Source organism: Lentinula edodes (assembly GCF_021015755.1).
Source record: "Lentinula edodes strain Le(Bin) 0899 ss11 chromosome Unknown C8R40scaffold_25, whole genome shotgun sequence".
Lineage (NCBI taxonomy): Eukaryota > Fungi > Basidiomycota > Agaricomycetes > Agaricales > Omphalotaceae > Lentinula > Lentinula edodes.
Window position 1 is genome coordinate 161,652 of NW_025764331.1, and position 20,069 is coordinate 181,720.

Below are 20,069 nucleotides of genomic sequence, written 5' to 3' on the forward strand. Positions count from 1 at the left end.
GGTGAATGATAAGAGTTCCGTTCACAGCTTTGAGTGTCAAAGTACTCCATGAGTTTTATAGGAAGTTATGTCGTGGAAATGATACCCCAATCGATTTATTGAAAGTCAAGGCCCAGGCAAATAGGCACGCAATGATATCATGGTTTGCCGAGAAGCCGGCACGTGATTCAAAGCAGTATAAAATTTTCTTCTGTTCATTTCTTTTCTCTACCGCGACCTTTTAGACAGTGCCCGTCCTACAAGCTTCTACGCTAGGTTGAGGCGATGCGGTTCAGCGAAGAGTGATTCGATTGGTTTATAGAACTCGCTCGCTCTTTTGTTTTCATGGTGATGTGAGTGTCAGACCTCTCATACATGTACAGTTATTCCGTGGTTATTCCCTGTGCTAGTACTTTATCCCTCTCAAATCATCCTCTCAAATCATGTCTTCCCTTCGGAATTTTGTTCCGCTTCCAACGCATTCATTGTAAATGTGGATTTCTCCCTTCTGTATGATGTTGTTCCTTTGAGCTCTTGGAGCATCAATGTACTAGAATTAAACATACACACTCTGACTGTGTATAAAACATGAATTCATATTTTCCATCGCAAACACAGCATGTAGGGAGTGCAAAACGTCTAATGAGGTCGAGAATAGTCAGGAATAGCCATTCGTGACGTGTATAATTATTTGACACGGTCAAGCGCAGCACAAGCGCTTACCCCGCGTGTATCTTTCTCTTCCTTACTTGTAGCCAACTTGAATTTTTTCTTCAACATGTTCATCATTAACTGGTTCTGGGACGTCCTTGCTCAACTGGGTAGAATACTTTCGTCCAAGAAGACGTATACAAACGCTCAAATATGAATTTCCGATAGGTTTGCTGCATAAGAATGCCAAAATTCTGTTTCTTGGTCTCGACAATGCAGGAAAGACGGTGCGTATTCACATTATGTCAAAGGGAAGCCTCTCGAACTCACTGGTCATGCTTTGCGTAGACTTTGCTGCACATGCTCAAGAACGACAGATTAGCTACGCTCCAGCCCACTTTGCATCCAAGTCGGTGTTTCTCAGATATCATCCCTACTCCAACTTACCAATTACTATCTCTTGCTCAGCTTCCGAGGAGCTGGCCATTGGAAACGTCAAATTCACCACTTACGATTTGGGAGGACATTTGCAAGGTGAGTCGTGCACGCATATCCTATTCTCAGTGTTTCTTACTGAATTCCTTGTCAGCTCGTCGTCTCTGGAGGGATTATTTCCCTGAGGTTGATGCTATCGTATTCTTAGTAGACAGTGCCGACTTTGAGCGGTTCCCTGAATCCAAAGCAGAACTTGACGCTCTCCTTGCTATCGAGGAATTGTCCAAGGTCCCCTTCCTTATCCTCGGAAATAAGATTGACGCACAAGGCGCCGTCAGTGAGGAGGAACTGAGGCATCATTTGGGTCTATGGCAGACCACTGGAAAGGTCCGTGATCACCCCGGTCTTTTCTGTGTCTAGAGTCGAATTCTTACGAGTTTTCGTAGGGCAAAGTTCCGCTCACCGACATTCGACCCATCGAAATTTTCATGTGTTCGGTTGTTCAAAGACAGGGTTACGGGGACGGTACGTGTTCCCTTGCCTAGTTTTATCCCAGTCGATTAACGTTTCACTATCTGCAGGTTTCCGATGGGTATCACAATACGTAAATGCTCATTGGCTCGAATATCAGTTCTGTGCTAACATTGTTTTTCCAGATCTAGAACTTCTGCCATTTATATAATGCCATTTGTTCTCTACCTCATAGATCCCCGACTGAAACGGTCTGAAGCGCTGGGTCGTAGCATAGTTTTTGTATGATGTTCGGATACTTGATTGCCTGTGTGATCCTTTCTTCCTACTAATCAATTATGACTGTTTCTTCCATAATAACCACCACCTTGTCTTCCTTTCGGAATGTCCTGATACTCTCAGTTGTCATACGTGTCGCGCTCATCTTGTACAGTGAATGGCACGATGCCAGGTCGCTGGTAAAGTACACTGACATCGACTACCGTGTATTCACCGATGCTGCCCAATTTCTTTTACATCCTGGACCAGGAGATGAGAACACGGCTCGAGGTCCTTTAGGCCATGTATTCAATTTTGGAGAGTGAGTAATACACATCGTAGACAAAGATTTGGTCACCCACAGGTGTTTGCAGTCCATATAGCAGAGAAACGTACCGTTATACCCCACTACTTGCCCTCATCGTTTCACCGAATGACTGGCTCCATGCCTCTTTCGGCAAATATCTCTTTGCCGCTTGCGACATCATCAATGGAATTCTCCTCTACAATCTCCTCATTTCTTCCGTGCTGTCAAAAACACACAATGTAGCAAAACATGCGACGCTGTACAGTGCACTTCATCTACTCAACCCGATGGTATTCTCGATATCAACTCGTGGCTCTTCCGAGTCAGTGTTGTCCCTTTTTGTTCTCCTCACGCTGTATGGCGCGCTCAAGAACCGCTGGGACCTTGCTGCAATCATGCTGGGAGTCAGTGTTCACTGGAAGATTTATCCCGCAATATATGGATTTGCGTGTATTAGTGCGTTAGCAAGTGGAGGTTATGGACTGGGCCAGTTCGTCAACTGGAGGGTAGTCAGATTTGGGAGTTTGAGCGTGTCGACTTTCGTTTCATTGAGTGGGTTCTGTTACCTTATGTGAGTTCTCATGTTTACCTTGCTTTTTGGTTCTATCTTCTTATCCTCTCGTTTTTCGCAGTTGGGGATACCCCTTCCTATACGAATCATATCTTTACCACCTTCACCGACTGGACCATCGACATAATTTTTCTCCATACTTTTATCTCACATACTTGACTTATCCGAACATCCATGAAAGCGCGTTCCAAGTCGATCCCTTGTCCCCTTGGACTCGCGTGCTTCAATCACCGCTCACAAGCTTCGTGCCGCAAATGACACTGGCTATAGGCACGGGTCTAGTGTTCGGAAGGTCAGAGACCCATCTACCTTTCGCTTGGTTCGTCCAAACGGTGCTGTTCGTAGTGTTCAATAAAGTATGTACATCCCAGGTGAGTGTCGAGAGGAATGCTCTCTGTTATTCTTCTCATCCCCATCTACTTTGCAGTATTTTCTATGGTACCTTTTGCTCCTGCCACTCGTCTTACCCCACATAACAATGTCAAGAACAAAGGCCGTAGTTTGCGTCGCGGTTTGGGTCTCAGTTCAAGCGCTATGGCTTTCTGAAGCTTACAAATTAGAATTCCTTGGTTCGAATGTATTCCATGGACTTTGGGTGAGAGGTTTGTTGTACGTCATTGGAAACTGTTGGGTTGTAGTACAGCTGATGGAAAGCTACGATCTGGAGGTGCAGAAGACATGATATGAGTTACATTAAAGTAAATTATATTAATGAATTTATGGAACAAACGGGAAAACGTCGAATGGAGGCTCTCCTTGAGCTCTTCCGAAAAATAAGAAGATCTAATCGCTTCGTAGCAGATACACAGTTTATAACCCAAGCTTATTCTCTGAATACTGACGCGAAAATTCTTCCCTCTTCGGGTGAGCACTGTCCTGATAAGTCTACCAAGACGAAGGCCCTACAGTATCATAGGTTTGCCATTGACCTGGGAAAAGAGTATCCCATGCCAGGAGATGATAGCTGCTCCAGAAGACAGGAGAAGGACCAACTAGCGTAAGGTCGTAACGAACATTGAGCCCCCGGTTCTCATAATGGCACTAAATCGTGAGATGGAATCATATAAACTCTTCGTCAATTGCATTGAAAACAACATGCCAATGTGTTGCAATAATGGATGTTAAAGATAAAGGTTATATGGTATCGCAAGAATTGAGAGGAGACGAGACGTAGTGGTCCAATATCCAACACAAAAGCCCCGAATGCAAAGAAACGAAACACCAAGCAGAGCAAGGCTATGTTACTGTGACGATTTCACCTCTGCCATCTTTCAAAATGACAAGCTCGCACTCGATTTTCTCGCCCGTATCCAGACAAACCACATCTGTAGGATCGACGGAAGTCAAGCGAATCTGTCTGCGCTCAATGAACGATCGCCCTAGAACGACGTCAAAATGAGGCTCTTCCGAAAGATACACAGTCATCAATGTCGGTTTGGGGCCTTTACTATTATCCTTGGTCTGTTGAGACCTCTTCGAGCTGATAGAGGCATGAGCAGGCGGAGCGTCAGGAAGCGAGCTGGGCACAGTAGACGGTGTCAGACTTATAGGCCAAGTGCCTATGTTGACGAGCCCGCTATAGCCGTAGAGTCCAGGCGCAGCGTCGTCAGGTATGAACTTGTTCTCCTGTGCAAATTTACGAGAGATGTATACGTGTCGATAGCCTGCCTTGAGAAGCATACGAACTGGATATGTTGAAAACGCAGTTCATCGAATGTCGAACATGAACTTAGACTTAATTAGGTCCACATACCATTCTGTACAGGTCCTATGCTACCCATCACAGTCCGGACTCCGTTCTCGCTATGAAACTTGTCAAACGCTTGCTTGAAACTCGGCTTTAGGTCGTCTTCGGTGTCTTGACCTTTGATGCTCTTACTTCTGTTATCCTTTCGTATGGTGCTCTTTGACTTTTTCGACCTGTTAGATCGGGCACTAGAGTGAATATTTTGATGCGAAGGATGAAAGACATAGTAAGAGGCATTCTGGTAGTCTGGAGGAACAGGTAAAGGCTGGTGAGGATCATGTAGATGCAAGATTGGATTCCGAGGAAGAGCAGCTGTAGTCATTGAAGCTGAGGTCGACGAGACAGAGGAAGAGGGAGCAGCTGGATCATCTCCAGGAGGAGATATTTGTTGCTGGCGCCAGACGAATATGGTATAATCGGAGTCTAGATTTGTAAAATGAGATTTTATTATCCTCGCTGACTAGAGCGTATTCACCGTCTTCCAGGTCCCAGATAGATCCATTGAACTCGTACTTCAACCAACCTGGTCCTACGCGCTCGCCATGGTAGCTAATATGTACTTTGCGCGTGAGCTTGTCATATAATGACTGCAAAGATTCCTGTGTGACTGCAAATGTATATACACTTAGAAGAAGAACAGGGAAGTCAGGCTGAGGAGTGAGTCGGACTGACCAGAGTGAACAATGACGAAGGACGAGAATGGCGTGTGTACATCCAGGACACTCGGGGCCACTGACATCGCTGATGATGGTTGGTAAGAAAGAGACAAATATAACTCTTGTAAGTGGTAGCTAGATACAGGCTAATTAAATACACCAATAAAAGGTATGCTCTCGAAAGAACCTGCTAGCATAAGATAGTATACAAGAACTGTACAGGAATAATGATTACTTCGGTAGGTTATCTCGTGCCTGTTGTTTGATCTTCTTCCTATGTGGCAAAGGACGAAAAGACGATTAATAACAGACCAAAATGGACCGTAGATGAACCATGAACTCACTCATATGCCAATTTGTCATTCCTAGAACGGTGCATTGGTTCACTAGGTAAAGACCCATGACAAGGATTATACACGTACTTGAACATAGTGTAAGCATCGCTTTGTGCGGGATCAAGGACGTTAGGATCATTCAAGAGGTCCTGGATACCAAGCAAAATCTAAAAGGGCTTAAGATTGGGTCGCGGCATAGTATTTACAAGTGTGCTGCACACCTGTCTAATGGTAATGGCTGGTTTCCAAGATTTTTCTTCGTCAAGAATGGACAGACAAACAGTTCCCGATGGGTATACATTGGGATGGAACAATGGTGGCGTGAATTTGCCTAAAATTTATTTGTGAGAAGTTCGTTCCACCCGAAGAAATGAGGGCTCACATTTCGGCGGTTTGGATGGATAGTCTACAACGGATACTGTAAGGATCAAGCTTATCGGGAAAGGCGGGGAACACACCTTCAGGAAAAATCATAGTCAATTTGAACAGCCCGCCCTCCCAAGCAGTCTGAAAATGTAGCATCAGAAGTTAGCAAACATGTCAGACAAGCACGACAAGCCAATGACCAAAACGTCACAGTGTGTTGTGAGTGATAGTTCTGGCAGTGTGGCATAAGAAAGAGACAAATTGTAGGGATCACACGTACGTTTGTCTTGCCAGGTATACCAACTTCCCATTCCAAGAGATTCATAGAGCCATCAGCGTTCTTCGCGGGTTTAGCGTAGAATCCCTACATAAAATGGTCAGAAGCTCGCATGAGTTACAGCCTGAGGCATGCATAGAGATCCGACGCGCAATAAGAGCTTGGTCGCGTTTGCTGTTGCTACTTCGCAGGATCTCCGAACATTTCTACCAGAAAGAGAAACCCACAAACGGATGATCCTTCCTCCATTGCTTTCGCTCTTCGGAAAGACGAGCCCTACAGATTCCAGACATGTTATAAAATGACTGCCAGTAAGGGGGAAAAGAGAGGAGAGAGAAGAAGAGAAGATAGTTGAGCGGGCCAGAGGCAATTGAAAAGTGATTAGTCATCCATGAGTTCCCTTTTTGCGACTGGAAGCGATTATGTACATATATTTGATTCTCTTCACATAGCAGAACGCAGGCAAAATAGTGATCATTATACACCCTTCAAATATATAATGTTACTGTATACAGATTCCTACGACAGGACACGATTAAATCAACAACTTCTCGATAGCCAGCTTCACAGTATTGATCTGGGAGGACAACTCCCTCGAGTCACCAGTGGTTATGCTCACAGCAATTACAGGACGGGTAACGTTGCACGCACGTCCCAAGGCTGCTTTTGATGGAAGGAACACGTAGGGTACATTCTGGGAGTACATTGTCAGTAGCAGCATCGGTGTTCTGTGGACGGACATCTGCGAACCTTTTCTTCGCAAAGAAGGGGAAGATGAAGGAGGATCTCGAGAGGCTCTGTATCAGCCGTAAGGATGATAAATTCAGCGACACCTCGGTTAAGGGTTTTCGTAGCTATGATTTGCCTGTCAGTCAGGACCCATAAGGTAGAGTAAACAGCGCACCTTCATTAGCACCTTTCTTCAGCTGCTTGTACTGCACCGCCTGCTGCGTGAGGTCAAGGATCTTGGGTCATCGGAAAAAGGCAACTCAACGGAAAGCCCGCGAAAAAAAAAAAAAACCTAGTACACACCGTGTTCGTCAAGTCTGCATTGGCAAGAGGAAAAGCTTTCCCTCGGTCTTCCGCCATTATATTGCGATAGATGAAAAGTGGCTGTTAGTAGACCTCACGTTTAGATGATCCCTGGTCGTAACAGAAAAGCTGAAAAAGTAGACGCCCTTCTAAAAATTTGATTTGAGATACATAACAATGGGCGCCAATTTGAACGCGTTTCTTCGATGACTCTCAATACGTCTGTAACCCTCAACTTCAGCTATGGCAGCAACATATGGAGAGATCAAATGGAACGGCGATGCCCAGAATCAGAATTTGTGGGTGTCGGAATCTTGAGGAACTGGTATGTTGCGTTGAACGTGAATGACGTGTAATATATCTAGTTTCATTATCTAGGCGATGGTTCATCAACGAAAGAGGTGTAGCAAATTTGGTTCGTTCAGAAGAACACCGAGGCGATCTGGTCTACGGATTCGTGATTCCCGTCATCTGGTGATCTACGACGCAGCGACTAACATGATCTCTCATCTTCACCGCTTCTCTTGTTTGCTACATAGATCTACCGACTCAATGCCCGTGATGAAGCCACCCTCGATCGCTATGAAGGTTCTCCAGAAATCTATCAAAAAGTTCACGGAGTACCTGTCGAAGTGGTTGTTCGTAGCCAGGTCGACGTTGCAAGAATCGGCGACACAATAAATACCCTGATATACATAGATCAGAATCATGTTACAGATGGAAAGATCAGGCAAGAATATATTCCTCGAATGCACCGAGTGATGGAGGATGGAATCCGAGAGGGAATACCTCCTGCGTACTTTGACAAATATTTCAAGCCTTTCGTGCCATTGTTGTAACGATGCTTCTAGTTACATCATGATCACAGTTTCTCGGATTGAGTATTTCGTTCCAATGGTTTTTCTGATGCATATGTCAACTCTTAAGATAAAGAGCACGACGGAGAGTCTTCAGGCAAGTGACGTTTAATCGCGACGCAGTTCGCTTGTTTGATTTGAGTACAGGCTCGATGGGCACTAGTTGATAGGTACGTTACACCGTCCACGAAACAGGTTCAGGACGAAAATAGAAAGCAACATCCGCTATATGTTCATACAAGGAACGAAGGCTTGTCTTCCAATGGATGAAACTTGTCGCTCCTGAAACTGGACGCGTCGGGGAAAACCAAAGCAGTTTCCAAATCCAGGCGATACGCAAAATTACCGGCCATTACAAACGCATCTGAAAACGTAGATCAGCAAGATTTACGTGAGGAGAGTTGGGTCGGAAATCGTATCTGGCTCACATAGTTGGACGAGTACAGAAACACCCACAATACAAATCAAGGCACCTTGCACCATAGACCATCCTGGGGAGCAGAATTCAATTATCATACGGTTCGAAGTCCCGTTCGTGCAGTGATCCACAACTGAATCGTTGACAGATCGCAACGTCAACACCAGAGTCAAAGCCAGGGACACGAGAAGTAGGATGTAATGACTGGCTACCATCTTCGAGTAAATGAAGGCGAGGCCTGGACGTTTAGATAAACCGACGAAGAGACTGAACGGAATCATTGACACGAATATGTTAACCCGAGATTCAAGAACATACCCTATCAGGGAAAGAAGAACGAGCAAAGAAAGCACGATTGTTCGGATGAACAGGAAAACTTTATTCTCTAAAGGAAGAGGGTGCTTGTCTTGAAATGCATTGAGTCAGTGTATGAGGAGGTTCGAATTAAACTTACCCAATATCACTATTTCCAACCAACCAATAACTGAACCAGCAACGCCCAGCATCAAGCTGAAAAGGGCCAAGATCCAGACCCCTGTGCCCAACGCCAGACATCCAAGGAATTTACGACTCTGAATCAAAACCATCTTCTTATGGGAAAAAGCAAAAACTGAGATGACACCCGGCCTGGAGCGACACTCAAGAAAACGAAGGGGGACAAAGGGAAAACAAAGAAAATAAGAAGCAAGGGTAGAGGAAGTCGAGCCTTGGCGTGATTTAGGAATCAAGACCTTATATACAGCGCCATGAACCTCCGACCTGCGGCTTCCCAGGCGGAGAAAAAAGCGGGCGACGGAGTCACGGATAAATGAAATCTTTTGCGGTTCGTCGTCTTTCGTTACTCGTTGCTAGGTTTACTTAAAATCGCACCTGCATTGTGTCGAACATCTTGTTGTCCATCGTTGTGGACCGGTTGTGTATGAGAATATAGAGTCAGCGACGAATCGGCATATTGATAATGCTTATAGAGACTCGGAAACGATTCAACTGGTGCTTTTTGACCGCAGTCCAGAATTCAAGTTGACCTTGCTTAGCCTTGCTTTGAACTTTTTTTGATATCAAAAGGTAACGAAGCCTGAAGGTAAAACCAAGGTTAGACGAGGTGCGAGGAAGAGCCAGCAAGGAGCTAACAATAACACTGCACAAGCCCTTATACATAAGCTCAGAGTGAGTAAACGAGTGATAAAAACGCGCGCGATGTTGTATAACATCCAAGTTCGGATTCCTTGACTGCACTTTATTTACATGTAGAAAGTGGTGACGAAAATTACAGAACATTGATCATGAACGCGCTTACTTAGGGCATGATGTCGGAATTCTCTGCATCAGATACTTTCTGAATCATGGAAGGGAGATATCGACCCTTCCTCTTCACATACCAATGAACCAATAATGGGGGTCAACAGGGGGTCAAGGCGGATTTTGTGTTTCTCGGCGCTTACTTTGATTACAAATCATAGAACAAACGCGCTGACGCGTCTCAAGTAGACCTTGATTACGACTTCTCCCTCCAACCATGAACTCCATCGCCAATCGATTTACTACAACTGGACCTATCAGCGAGCTGAGGAAAGCTCAATCTCACGTCGAAGACGACGAATTTGCAGATTCCGCCTGGGGCTCTGAAGCTGGTTTCGGCAGTTTGGCGAAGGGTGTACCCAATTTCACAGTTCCTTCCGTGTCAGACGTGAGTCTGTCCATATATTGTATATATCGCATCTTATCAACAGCAACTTCCAGCCCTCTGCGTTCTTGAGACTCCATACCGATGACTTTGCCGACCCCAACTGTAGAATCAAGATTCAGCACGGAACCACCACGCTTGCATTCAGATTCCAAGGAGGTGTTATCGTTGCAGTGGATTCGCGGGCTACGGCAGGAAGCTATGTTGGTGCGTTGTACTGTCTGTAAAAGGCTGTGGCTCATTTAATCTCGATGTCACAACATCCAATCAGCATCCGGGACCGTGAAAAAGGTTATTGAAATCAACCCGTATCTTCTGGGTACCATGGCTGGAGGTGCTGCAGATTGTCAGTACTGGGAAACATACCTTGGGATTCATTGTCGACTTCATGAGCTCCGGAACCGTGAACGTATATCTGTATCAGCAGCGAGCAAATATCTAAGCAATCTTGTGTATAGCTATAAGGGTATGGGTCTGAGTATGGTACGTGCATCCTCGGGAATTATTTAGTTGGCGTGACTTCCCTGATTCCTTTCTTTCTATACTTAGGGAACAATGATTTGCGGTTGGGACAAGACGGTCAGTTGATCCTGTTCTTGTCTTCCTTCCTTTGGATACTAGATTCTTCGCATTAGGGTCCGGCTGTCTTCTATGTCGACTCAGACGGTACTCGTCTCAAAGGAGATCTATTTTCTGTTGGATCAGGAAGCACGTTTGCCTATGGTGTTCTTGACCAGGGATACCGATGGGACTTGACTGATGAGGAAGCCCAAGAGCTTGGTAGACGAAGCATATACGCTGCGGGACACCGAGATGCTTTCTCCGGTAACACCTGCAACCTTTATCACGTCAAAGAGGATGGATGGAAATTTATTGGTACGAGTTTTGTGAAACTCGTCAAATTTCGATATCTTCATATATCTTTTACAGGCAATTACGATATTTCCAAACTGCACTACGACGGCCCCGGAGAAACACCCGGAGCTGGATATGGCTACGATATTCGGATTGAAAGAAATGCTGCTGCTGCTGCTGCTATCGCTGTTCAATCTTAGGTTGAATAATTCTCTGTACATAGTTGTACAACTAAAGATCTTCTAAATCTACAACGCACCGCGCGCCTGACATACAGTGGTCTTGAATTTTGTCTCAATTCCATTTCTGGGCAGATTGCAGGCCTTTGATCTAATAACCGATTTTTTTGACTTATCGATCGAATGTATACTATTCTTACGCTGATCAGTCCACCAACAACTGATATCTATCTACTATCCATAGGCAAGGCATACTGACGGTGGATAACAGTGAGTTAATTGCATCTCATGCTTAGTTCTTGACTAACCGTATGTGTAAGGTTACCAATGAATACGACACGGAAAGATATCTGTACCGCATACATCGCACTGTACAGAAGAGAGGAAGAAGGCTCTGTTCCCACTAGCTTCCATTGGGCACTCTGCTACCTACCTCGGGATTTCAACGATGACACTACTCGAGGATTCTACGTGTACCAGGTCCTTGATGAAAGTGGAAATTGGGAGCAATCCCGGTATCACAGCCCTATTCGTGTCGAGCACAGTCGACGATTCCATATCGTCATAAAACTTGGCGATATCTTAACAAATATCAACACAGTGTCAGAATTCACTGCAAGTCAGCCAGCCACCCAGGATGACACCCCACTATTAGAAACCCACAAGAAATGGAGCTGCGCTTTGTGGATTATACGTATACTTTCCGATCTCCAAGAAGCCGAATTATTTTCGGATATTCCACTGTACACGGATGCGGATAAGGTCAAATTCTATAGACGGATTTATAGTGTTGGTGCATTGGCATCTGGGGATCCTGATTCTGACTACCCCATCTATTATCGGGGCATGGTCAAGATGACCCAATACAAATAGATGTACTCGTACATCAGCTTATTTAGGCGAACTACGCAAGTACTTGTACAACTCATATCCATCCCCACTATCCGGATTTACTCTTGTTGACCAATAAACCATGAAATTTGGATATGCACGAAGTAGATCCCGATCCGCAATTTCCTCTTCAATCCAAGGATCCAAAAACTTGCTAACCCATTTTTTCCAGTCTTGATCGACCTCATTATAAGTCCAATTCCGACACATACAGTACTCCCAATATACGGGAAACCAGCCAGCAGATTTCCAATCCACGATAGCCACGATGTTCAACTGATCATCGACCATGATATTTCGAGGAAACAAATCATTATGTGTAGCGCAAAGTTCGTGTTGTTTTTGTTGAGAGCTCAACACAGTGGGAGACAGAGAGGCTAATTCCAAGGGCCCTCGAAGGTGTCGATTAAGATGATGCTCATCCACAAATGGGCCCACTTCTTCAAACTCGAGGAGGCGACAACAGTCAACAGGACCGCCGGAAAATGAGCCAATCTTTGTCTCTGCAGGAGGTTTAACGCTTCGCATATCGATTGTATATGAACGAAGCTGTGATATAATCTTGCTCTTTTGGGAATGAGATAGAGTGAGCCATCGTTGGTGAAGATCATGACCATGTATACGAGTCATGAATAGATATTCGCCTTGATATGGCCACAGACGATTCCGAAATACGAAGCTGAAGTAGGGCCGAGGAACAGGAACATGAAACTCGCAGGAATGGTCGTAGAGGAATTTGAGATTGTTGTATTCAATTCTGAATCCATTTAGATTGTGCTTGACGTATATCCACCGTCCAAAAGTATCTATTCGAGCGTGAGCCATACTTTAATATTGGCAAAGGATAGACTCACATCGCCAGAAAAAGCTCGGCAAATAATAAAAAACAGACAAGTAGACATATTCGTATCGAACAAATATCCACACATTTATCCTATGTTGAAGGCGCCAGTAAGGATTTTGGCGACGAATACGAATTCTCTGTACCTTCTGCGTAGGAGTGATTTTGTCTTGGATGAAGAAAGAAGGGATATATTCGCACAAGAACGCTGCAAGTTCCCGAAAGGACATGGCGGTTCGAGCGGAACCAGTTGATTCCCACGTGTCTCATTTGCCTCGCGAAAAAACCCCGCGAACTGCAGACAATAATGTATGCAACCGTCAGGCCATAATATCTATGTATGCGTTCATCCTACGACTGCAACAAATTCCAAATGCGACTGAGTATAGAACTAGGTTCTTCTCCTACACATTCTTCCTCATAACGATCTACAAGCAACCGTTCATTATCTAAAAATGTGATGTCTTCTAGTTTCCGCCACTAGAGACAGCGAATCGTCATTAATCATCGTCCTTCAACTTATGCCATCTTCAAGGGGAGAAAAACCTACTTTTGTCTGGCGATAGATTTTCCAATAAACAAAAAGCACTGGGAGGACGCCTATCATCGTGTACGAGAAGAAAAACGATGGAACATCCCATCTTCCCGGCAAGAACACGGTGTAACCCCCAACGAAAGCCATTACGATAGTACCCGTGAAACCATAATATCTGTAAAAGGGACAATATTCACATAGGACTTGGGATCAAGCACGGGGAAGGACCTACGCGGAGAAGGGCTGCCAGAACGACTTGTGTGGCAAAGTGTCGCGAGAGATACCTTGGACTTTTAGAGCCTGAATTCCGTTGAGTCAGTAAAAGGCAAAAAATACTTTTGCATATGAGTACCTTGTAAAATCGCAGGTAGGTGAAGCAAATAATTGCATAATTAAGAAGCTGGGAAGCTGTGACTAGATTGACAAACCTACACAGAAGCCGAAGTAATATCCGAGTTCAGCATTGAACACAAGGTGGTTACGGAAAATAATTCGGGAGCCATACCACTGTAAAACTACAGCCGAATTATTCGACACTTGCAAGAACGCTTTGATTAAGGACAGTAACGTCAGGGTATAACACAGCCAACTCCACGTAAACTCACATAGAAGTGCTATTCCCAGCGTAGCGATAACACACCACACCGGTACCCCATTCCTATTACACCTCTTAAACACCTTAGGAGCCTTCCCCTCTAGCGCAAGCTCGTACAAGGTCCTACTCGCGTTATACACATAGCTATTCCCCGCAGAGAATATCGATGTCAATATCAACGCGTTCACGATATCTGGCAGGACCTTGATATGTAATCGCTGCATCGCAATGACATACGGACTCGACCCCGCACCCGGGCGCGCATCAGACAAGGCTTGGAGGAGGTTAGGATCCGAGTACGAAACGACGATGCCGATACAGAGGGAGCCGAGGACGAAGAAGGTCGTGAGGCGGTAGAATACAGATTTGAAGGCGCGAGGGAGGATGCGGCGGGGATTCTGGGCTTCACCGGCTGCTATAGACACCATGTCGGGACCAGCGATGGTGAAGGAAGCTTGAATTAGGCAGGAGAGGAATCCAAGGAATCGGCCGAGAGAACCGGTGCGTATGTATTCAGCGAATGGGGCGCCTTGTACCCTGGAGGCTGTCGTCGATAAAGCTGTCAGTGGATGGAGGGACAACAAACTATCGGTAGACTGCTCACGGTCCCAAAACCGAAATCCATACGCGTCGTGGATCGGATTTCCGCCAACCATGGTGATGAATGTGAAAAATATAAGACCCACAGCTAGAATAACTTTTCCGGATGCAAACCAAAACTCGGACTCTGAGAGGTATACCAGCAATGTGTTCAAAGGAGAGAAAACTGAGGAAAGACCCGGTTATTACCTCCGAAATACCTCACCGTCCATAGGTTGAGGGCTCTGTAAGGACGATTGTAAGGCGATGGATCATAGATCAGTCTTCTATAGAATTCCAGAAGACTCACAAGTAACACAACAGCACGAAACATATTACAGCAACCAACGGGATCTTATCTGTCCAAAATTGGAGTACGACGTTGAAAGCAGTCACCTCGAATGGTATTAAGGCCGCTTCAAAAATGAAGAAGTTGACTCCAGCGCATAGTCCTAGTGCGGGATCGACAAAATGATCTGCGAATCGAACCTACAGTAGGTTCAAACCGTATGACAATTTATGAGTATGAGTTAGATTTTGGGAGTCAAAATTTATCGGAAGAAAAAGTTTGTGGTAAATTTACACGTACAAATGGGGAGGTAATTGGGATCCATGTCACCATTTCTGCTGAGAGGGAGCAGTAATGAAGAAAGCCAGATTGGCGTATAATCATATATTATCAATCGCTTGCGGAGAAGAAGCAGATTTCGGAAGCATACAGAGACAACTGTTGATAGCGAGGATGAACGTGGACCACAGAGTGAATGCAATGAAGAGACTTGCTGCACCGAGGTTGAAGCTGTCAGGCAATGATATCTGTTGTAATTACACATACAACACACCTGGCCCTCCTTCTGTTAAAGCTTGGCCAATCTGAACGAAAAGAGCTGTCCCGATGGTTCCTTCAGTATCGGACCCCTAATGGTATAACTTTTTCATGGTATTTGACGAGCTGCTTTACAGACCTCCTATAGCCATGAGCTGGATGTGCCTGCTCTGCGAGATACATAAATCAGCCTTCCCTAGTATTTTTCAGGAGGAATAGGCAGAAATCAGTACCCACCTTCAGTTTCCTATGAGTATGGTCTGACGATCCTTGGAAATCGAAATCATCATCATTTTTTTTGCTAGCTTGCTCGAAATTCTCGTCGTTGGATTTCATGTCCATGATGGATTGAAGAAGCGAAGGAAGGTATTAGGGCTTATCTGGCTATAGCACATGCATCATCGACCGTGAGGCGCGGGGAAAATCAGATCGAGATTGATTTCTAGTCTCATGCTATAGTGGATCGTCGTTGGTGAAGTATGTAAAGCTTTACGACCTTACGAAGAGGATCCTGAACGCCTTTGTCTTGAATTGTAATCGAGCGCAGCGCAGTTGTTATCCGTGTGAGATGATATTTTTTGTTTCTTCTCCGTGCAGCTTCCGCGGCCGGAATGATTCCGAGAAAGGATTATGGTCTGTGCGTCATTTAGATGAGAGATTTCGAAAGATCAGGTTCTCAGCGCGTTATAAATACCATCCAATTTCCAGCTTAGAAACCCACAATACAGCAATGTCACTCACATTCAAACTCAACGATGGTGCTCAAATTCCCTGGCTAGGCTTCGGAACGGGCACTGCGCTATTCAACAAGGACTCAACCGAGGCTGTCAAAGTTGCAATCCAAAATGGGGTCACCCACCTCGACGGTGCGCAGCTATACCGCAACGAGGAATCTCTTGGTCAGGGAATCAAGGATTCTGGAGTCCCTCGTGAAAAGCTCTTTGTTACGACGAAATTGGCGGAAACCCCTTCAGCGCCTACCATAAAAGCTACTTTAAAAGAGTCGTTGAAGAAACTTGGTTTGGATTATGTCGATCTGTTTTTGATACATTCGCCTGTTGTGGCCTTGAGAGAAGGAAAGTTGAAACAGTGGTGGAAGGAGATGGAAGAGATCAAGAAGGAGGGATTGGCTAAAGTAAGTAGGTTGTTCTGCTGTCGCATACATCCCTACTGAATTCTTGATATCTTCTTTCAATACATAGTCTATTGGGGTTAGCAACTTCACTGTTGAGCATCTTCAAATCATCCTAGAAGATGCCACCGTCGTTCCTGCCGTCAATCAGGTAATTGGTTAGACCGTCCATTCATAGGCAATATTCTGAGGATTTGAACACTAATCAGATTGAGCTTCATCCATACGTCTGGGGTGTTAATTCGAAGGTCTACAGCTTCTGCAAGGACAAGGGCATCGTCATCGAGTCTTACGGAGGTCTTTCGCCTATTGTTCGTGCACCCGGAGGACCAGTGGATCCCGTGCTTGCTTCTGCAGCTGAACGATTGTCAAAGGAATCCGGTACCACCGTGTCGCCGGGTCAGGTCCTTTCTAAATGGCTGATCCAAAAAGACGTCGTAGTTGTTACGTGCGTTTTACAGGCTTTCATCTTTTAACTTTCTGAAATTTAGGATAATATCCGCAGAACATCCTCTAAAGTCAGTCGCATCAAGGAAGCGCTTCTTACTGCATCTCTTCCTGATCTCACGGTGGATGAAATATCCGCAATAGAGACCGAGGGCTCTAAGGTGCACAAACGGTTCTTCATGAAGCATGCTTTCAATGAGTAGGGGAATCGTGGTGATAGAAAGAAGAATACATAAGTAAATGTTGTACAATCCGAATTCAAATTCTAGAAGTAAAAGTCCTTTCTCTGTAACACGCTTTCAATTAACATCAGTTACAAAACCTGAGTATAATTATGGTATTTGCATGGAAACCCACTCGCTGGTCGGCTCGCGGTAAAGAAAGGACGTCCCTCTTGGGAACTTTGCATCCTCATCCACGAATGTAAACGGAACATTGCACTTCGACGACTTAGTCGCAGGAGGCCCGAGTATACCTAATAATTGGACCTCTTGTGCCATCCTGCAAGATTCACATGAAAGCTGCGATGACTATACTGCCTTTGGTATACCAATTAGTATCATTATTATAGATTCAATGTATCCAATAGAGGGTGGTTAAGAGAGTGTCAGTCCGCATAAGGAATGGGACAAGGTAAAGAAAGGATGCATAGTAGTCCATGAAATGAGATCCGCTGTAGTAAATAGTGGAGGGGCTTATTTGTTCCGAATCGTGAAAAGAGTGTGAGTCCAAAGGAAATCGTTGAAGAAAGTTGACAAAACCTGGCAAACAGTGAAACAATACCAATATAGGAACAGGGAGGAGCTATGATACAACCCAGAGAAAGGAAGAGTTAAAAAAAGAGAGACATTGAAACAGGGATAGGATGGAGCCTAAAATGCAAACAAGGATAAGGGGGAGATGAAAGTGGGAAGTCGAAAGAAGTGAGCAATCAGAGTGAAATATGCAATAAATTACAACAACAAAGGTAAAAAAAGTTTTTGATTGAAAGCAGAGCTGAGTTGCCCTCGGTGAAACCAAGAGTGAAGGGATGCACCGACGAAGAACTCATCTAAGATCACCCAACGCCCCTAAATCTACGAACCTTGTCATCCTCTTCCTAGCCCCGCTCGCTCTTCCCTCTTCCCTTTCAAATCGCTTCTCATCTCCCCAATTGCCGTTCCCGTCACTCTTACCAGCACCACTCTTTGCATGCCTTTCGCAGAGCATCTTCCCATCGAGCTCCCAATATTCTTCGTTAAGTTTCACATCACACTTCGGCAGTCCGCCCCACTCGCACGTCAAATGCTCTGGATGATACTTATCACCCGTATGCGAAACGGCACAGGGTCCCTCGATAGGTTGACCGCATATTGCTGCCGCACAGAGCGATTCGTTGGCCTCGTGGTAGTGGTATTTACAGAGAGGACGGCCGTCGTAAACGTAGAAGACCTTATCTGGGAAGGGTTTCTACAAAACACCAGAGGGAATACTATGAACATGGTTGAATCATTGAATGAGTTTGACAACATACATTGCAAGTGAAACAATTGAAGCAATCTTTGTGATATTTGCCTTTGAGCTGCCCGTCTGAAGATGACACAGCTTGTTTCTCGATTGGAAGATTACATCGACGACACTTATATCAAATGGTCAAAATCAAGCTAGTTCGTGAGAGAAGATAAAGAAAGAAAAGGCAAAAAGCGAGATGAAGCAGGGTCGAGTTCAAAACAAAGCAAGGCAAGTGATAAAACTCACCTTAGGCAGATACATGTTCTTCCAGCAGCTCTCACAAAGTACACTCCTCCGCTTCCTCTCGCCTTTTTCACCTCTTTCACTTTTCCCGCCTGTACCCACACCACCAGGACTCTCCCCACCAGGGTTTTCAATCGAAATCCACCTTCCGTCATCAATCCTCTTGTCACACTTCATACATATTCTGACTTTCCTTTTCCCTGTTTCATCGCTACTACTAGCAATACTCGGAGTAGCATAATGCTGTTGTGCACTTGCATGTAATGCCTTCGAACCCCGCTCCGTCTTGCTTCTTGCTGGTAGCTTAGGGACTAGCTTAGCCGCATCCGCGGCTGAAGTATATGGCGTAGTGATACCGACCGTGTTGCTCCGGTGCGCTAGTTTAGAACCACGAGTACTCGGAGGCGAATCGAAGAAAGGCGGAATGACGGGAGATGGTCCGTCGTCACGTAAACCGATACGTACAGGTTGAGGAGGGGACCCTGTTGTCATGTTGTTCATCAGATCTTTCATTGCTTGTTCAAGGTCTCCTTTGGAACCAACCACACTACCCTCGGTTCCACTTCTCGCCCTCCCTAAACCATCTGATCTGAAACTCCTCATACTACTGACCGTGGCACTTCGGTTTCTACGAGGTTCATTGATACTTTTACTCCCGCTCGGAGTCCTCGCGACCCCGGGCGCTCCAGGGCCTCCCATAACAAGCCTACCCATGGAATACCCTTCCGGATCTCGTTCCACACTGGATCTCGACAATCCTAGGGCTTTAGCTATTGCAGCTGCTGATGAAGTGGAAGACGTCGAAGAAACAGAAGAGACTGATGCATTGGAATTGACTCGAATCAAATTGGTTTTGGATGGAGGTGAGGATTGTAGTCGAAGACGATTCTTTAAATCGTTGTCGTCATCGTCGTCGTCTGAGTATAGAGAGCCGGATACAGGTCTTTGTCGAGCCTTGACTAATGAATCAGACCTCTGTCCCGGTGTAGGAGTAGCACCATCTCTCGATTTTCTGATCGTCCTCCTTGAAAGACCAGATTGAACAGATAATCTAGACTGTGTATCGTGTTCTTTTTCGTCTTCGTAATCCGTATCATCTGCATAAGCCAAGCCATATTCACTGCCCGAAGTGTCCCCGTCCTCGTCCCCGGGTGAATTCGCACTCGACCTGCGTGTACGCCGTCGAGGATTCTTGGATTTTGAAGAGGCATTCGAAGCGGAATACGCCAGGCCGAGTGACAACACCGAGGAAGATGTGCTCGCTTCACTTGCATTGGAAGTCTGGCGCGAAGGTCCCGCGCGTGGGGTCACACTGCCACCTCCAACACCTATCTTTGCGGTGGGAATGTCATCCGTCGGTGATGATGATTCGCAGTCAATACCTAGCCCAGGTATTCTATCTCTAAACTTG

The 20,069-nt window shown here is 45.4% G+C and overlaps 12 protein-coding genes across 12 annotated transcripts; 5 read left to right on the forward strand and 7 right to left on the reverse strand.

Moving 5' to 3' along the window:
* Window positions 1-706: 706 nt before the first annotated feature.
* On the forward strand, window positions 707-1,880 carry C8R40DRAFT_1253523 (ARF/SAR). Its single transcript, XM_046233731.1, has 8 exons — window positions 707-800; window positions 859-917; window positions 979-1,039; window positions 1,099-1,164; window positions 1,220-1,452; window positions 1,512-1,590; window positions 1,647-1,669; window positions 1,722-1,880. The coding sequence occupies exons 1-8, from the start codon at window positions 758-760 to the stop codon at window positions 1,725-1,727; spliced, it is 570 nt and encodes a 189-aa protein (XP_046084632.1). The 5' UTR covers window positions 707-757; the 3' UTR covers window positions 1,728-1,880.
* On the forward strand, window positions 1,875-3,354 carry C8R40DRAFT_1161512 (glycosyltransferase family 50 protein; the record flags this gene model as incomplete). The annotated part of the gene is made up of 4 exons (XM_046230129.1): window positions 1,875-2,116; window positions 2,169-2,672; window positions 2,734-3,043; window positions 3,100-3,354. The coding sequence occupies 4 exons, from the start codon at window positions 1,875-1,877 to the stop codon at window positions 3,352-3,354; spliced, it is 1,311 nt and encodes a 436-aa protein (XP_046084633.1).
* Window positions 3,355-3,908: 554 nt separating this feature from the next.
* Window positions 3,909-5,158, reverse strand: C8R40DRAFT_1161513 (uncharacterized protein; the record flags this gene model as incomplete). Its single annotated transcript, XM_046230130.1, has 4 exons — window positions 3,909-4,357; window positions 4,426-4,842; window positions 4,895-5,026; window positions 5,092-5,158. The coding sequence occupies 4 exons, from the start codon at window positions 5,156-5,158 to the stop codon at window positions 3,909-3,911; spliced, it is 1,065 nt and encodes a 354-aa protein (XP_046084634.1).
* Window positions 5,159-5,190: 32 nt separating this feature from the next.
* On the reverse strand, window positions 5,191-6,433 carry C8R40DRAFT_1112475 (ubiquitin-conjugating enzyme 9). The gene is made up of 8 exons (XM_046228416.1): window positions 6,281-6,433; window positions 6,057-6,140; window positions 5,869-5,917; window positions 5,793-5,816; window positions 5,632-5,741; window positions 5,498-5,577; window positions 5,420-5,440; window positions 5,191-5,349 (listed from the first exon to the last, which is right to left on the reverse strand). Exons 1-8 carry the CDS (start codon window positions 6,344-6,346, stop codon window positions 5,307-5,309), a joined length of 477 nt encoding a protein of 158 aa, XP_046084635.1. The 5' UTR covers window positions 6,347-6,433; the 3' UTR covers window positions 5,191-5,306.
* A 74-nt stretch (window positions 6,434-6,507) lies between these two features.
* Window positions 6,508-7,216, reverse strand: C8R40DRAFT_1273105 (L30e-like protein). The gene is made up of 4 exons (XM_046234081.1): window positions 7,086-7,216; window positions 6,958-7,018; window positions 6,804-6,907; window positions 6,508-6,747 (listed from the first exon to the last, which is right to left on the reverse strand). The coding sequence occupies exons 1-4, from the start codon at window positions 7,140-7,142 to the stop codon at window positions 6,589-6,591; spliced, it is 381 nt and encodes a 126-aa protein (XP_046084636.1). The 5' UTR covers window positions 7,143-7,216; the 3' UTR covers window positions 6,508-6,588.
* Window positions 7,217-7,282: 66 nt separating this feature from the next.
* On the forward strand, window positions 7,283-7,924 carry C8R40DRAFT_1049804 (uncharacterized protein; the record flags this gene model as incomplete). The annotated part of the gene is made up of 3 exons (XM_046224589.1): window positions 7,283-7,410; window positions 7,464-7,542; window positions 7,625-7,924. Coding segments are annotated over 3 exons (507 nt in total), but the record flags the coding sequence as incomplete, so codon positions are not given.
* Window positions 7,925-8,175: 251 nt separating this feature from the next.
* Window positions 8,176-8,947, reverse strand: C8R40DRAFT_1070772 (uncharacterized protein; the record flags this gene model as incomplete). Its single annotated transcript, XM_046226267.1, has 4 exons — window positions 8,176-8,306; window positions 8,371-8,627; window positions 8,679-8,766; window positions 8,815-8,947. The coding sequence occupies 4 exons, from the start codon at window positions 8,945-8,947 to the stop codon at window positions 8,176-8,178; spliced, it is 609 nt and encodes a 202-aa protein (XP_046084638.1).
* A 902-nt stretch (window positions 8,948-9,849) lies between these two features.
* Window positions 9,850-11,261, forward strand: C8R40DRAFT_1112482 (20S proteasome subunit). The gene is made up of 6 exons (XM_046228417.1): window positions 9,850-10,047; window positions 10,101-10,251; window positions 10,316-10,527; window positions 10,594-10,623; window positions 10,680-10,920; window positions 10,975-11,261. Exons 1-6 carry the CDS (start codon window positions 9,877-9,879, stop codon window positions 11,097-11,099), a joined length of 930 nt encoding a protein of 309 aa, XP_046084639.1. The 5' UTR covers window positions 9,850-9,876; the 3' UTR covers window positions 11,100-11,261.
* Window positions 11,262-12,182: 921 nt separating this feature from the next.
* C8R40DRAFT_990090 (uncharacterized protein) lies at window positions 12,183-12,611 on the reverse strand (the record flags this gene model as incomplete). Its single annotated transcript, XM_046236719.1, has 1 exon — window positions 12,183-12,611. A coding segment is annotated over one exon (429 nt), but the record flags the coding sequence as incomplete, so codon positions are not given.
* A 471-nt stretch (window positions 12,612-13,082) lies between these two features.
* Window positions 13,083-15,959, reverse strand: C8R40DRAFT_1112493 (general amino acid permease AGP2). The gene is made up of 14 exons (XM_046228418.1): window positions 15,583-15,959; window positions 15,485-15,515; window positions 15,362-15,421; window positions 15,239-15,301; window positions 15,109-15,146; window positions 14,830-15,008; window positions 14,730-14,764; window positions 14,545-14,667; window positions 13,951-14,484; window positions 13,851-13,893; window positions 13,698-13,773; window positions 13,578-13,645; window positions 13,361-13,520; window positions 13,083-13,290 (listed from the first exon to the last, which is right to left on the reverse strand). Exons 1-14 carry the CDS (start codon window positions 15,685-15,687, stop codon window positions 13,162-13,164), a joined length of 1,644 nt encoding a protein of 547 aa, XP_046084641.1. The 5' UTR covers window positions 15,688-15,959; the 3' UTR covers window positions 13,083-13,161.
* A 116-nt stretch (window positions 15,960-16,075) lies between these two features.
* C8R40DRAFT_1049499 (NADP-dependent oxidoreductase domain-containing protein) lies at window positions 16,076-17,127 on the forward strand (the record flags this gene model as incomplete). The annotated part of the gene is made up of 4 exons (XM_046224566.1): window positions 16,076-16,480; window positions 16,548-16,628; window positions 16,687-16,925; window positions 16,983-17,127. The coding sequence occupies 4 exons, from the start codon at window positions 16,076-16,078 to the stop codon at window positions 17,125-17,127; spliced, it is 870 nt and encodes a 289-aa protein (XP_046084642.1).
* An 844-nt stretch (window positions 17,128-17,971) lies between these two features.
* On the reverse strand, window positions 17,972-19,150 carry C8R40DRAFT_1049367 (uncharacterized protein; the record flags this gene model as incomplete). The annotated part of the gene is made up of 4 exons (XM_046224557.1): window positions 17,972-18,373; window positions 18,438-18,542; window positions 18,662-18,723; window positions 18,781-19,150. 4 exons carry the CDS (start codon window positions 19,148-19,150, stop codon window positions 17,972-17,974), a joined length of 939 nt encoding a protein of 312 aa, XP_046084643.1.
* Between the last annotated feature and the right edge of the window lie 919 nt (window positions 19,151-20,069).

Excerpts from the sequence above, each read along its gene's own strand:
- C8R40DRAFT_1112493 (XM_046228418.1), bottom strand. The coding sequence starts at position 15,687 with ATGGACATGAAATCCAACGACGAGAATTTCGAGCAAGCTAGCAAAAAA. Across the intron at positions 15,516-15,582 it reads ATACTCATAGGAAACTGAAG|AGCAGGCACATCCAGCTCAT; the intron begins GTGGGTACTGAT and ends TGTATCTCGCAG. Across the intron at positions 15,422-15,484 it reads CCAGCTCATGGCTATAGGAG|GAACCATCGGGACAGCTCTT; the intron begins GTCTGTAAAGCA and ends CCGATACTGAAG.
- C8R40DRAFT_1273105 (XM_046234081.1), bottom strand. The coding sequence starts at position 7,142 with ATGGCGGAAGACCGAGGGAAAGCTTTTCCTCTTGCCAATGCAGACTTG. Across the intron at positions 7,019-7,085 it reads ATGCAGACTTGACGAACACG|ATCCTTGACCTCACGCAGCA; the intron begins GTGTGTACTAGG and ends CGATGACCCAAG. Across the intron at positions 6,908-6,957 it reads GAAGAAAGGTGCTAATGAAG|CTACGAAAACCCTTAACCGA; the intron begins GTGCGCTGTTTA and ends GGCAAATCATAG.
- C8R40DRAFT_1112475 (XM_046228416.1), bottom strand. The coding sequence starts at position 6,346 with ATGTCTGGAATCTGTAGGGCTCGTCTTTCCGAAGAGCGAAAGCAATGG. Across the intron at positions 5,742-5,792 it reads TCCATCCAAACCGCCGAAAT|GCAAATTCACGCCACCATTG; the intron begins GTGAGCCCTCAT and ends AATAAATTTTAG. Across the intron at positions 5,441-5,497 it reads GATGCTTACACTATGTTCAA|GAATGACAAATTGGCATATG; the intron begins GTACGTGTATAA and ends GCACCGTTCTAG.
- C8R40DRAFT_1253523 (XM_046233731.1), top strand. The coding sequence starts at position 758 with ATGTTCATCATTAACTGGTTCTGGGACGTCCTTGCTCAACTGG. Across the intron at positions 801-858 it reads GGACGTCCTTGCTCAACTGG|GTTTGCTGCATAAGAATGCC; the intron begins GTAGAATACTTT and ends AATTTCCGATAG. Across the intron at positions 1,165-1,219 it reads TTTGGGAGGACATTTGCAAG|CTCGTCGTCTCTGGAGGGAT; the intron begins GTGAGTCGTGCA and ends ATTCCTTGTCAG.
- C8R40DRAFT_1112482 (XM_046228417.1), top strand. The coding sequence starts at position 9,877 with ATGAACTCCATCGCCAATCGATTTACTACAACTGGACCTATCAGCGAG. Across the intron at positions 10,048-10,100 it reads CAGTTCCTTCCGTGTCAGAC|CCCTCTGCGTTCTTGAGACT; the intron begins GTGAGTCTGTCC and ends AGCAACTTCCAG. Across the intron at positions 10,921-10,974 it reads GGATGGATGGAAATTTATTG|GCAATTACGATATTTCCAAA; the intron begins GTACGAGTTTTG and ends TATCTTTTACAG.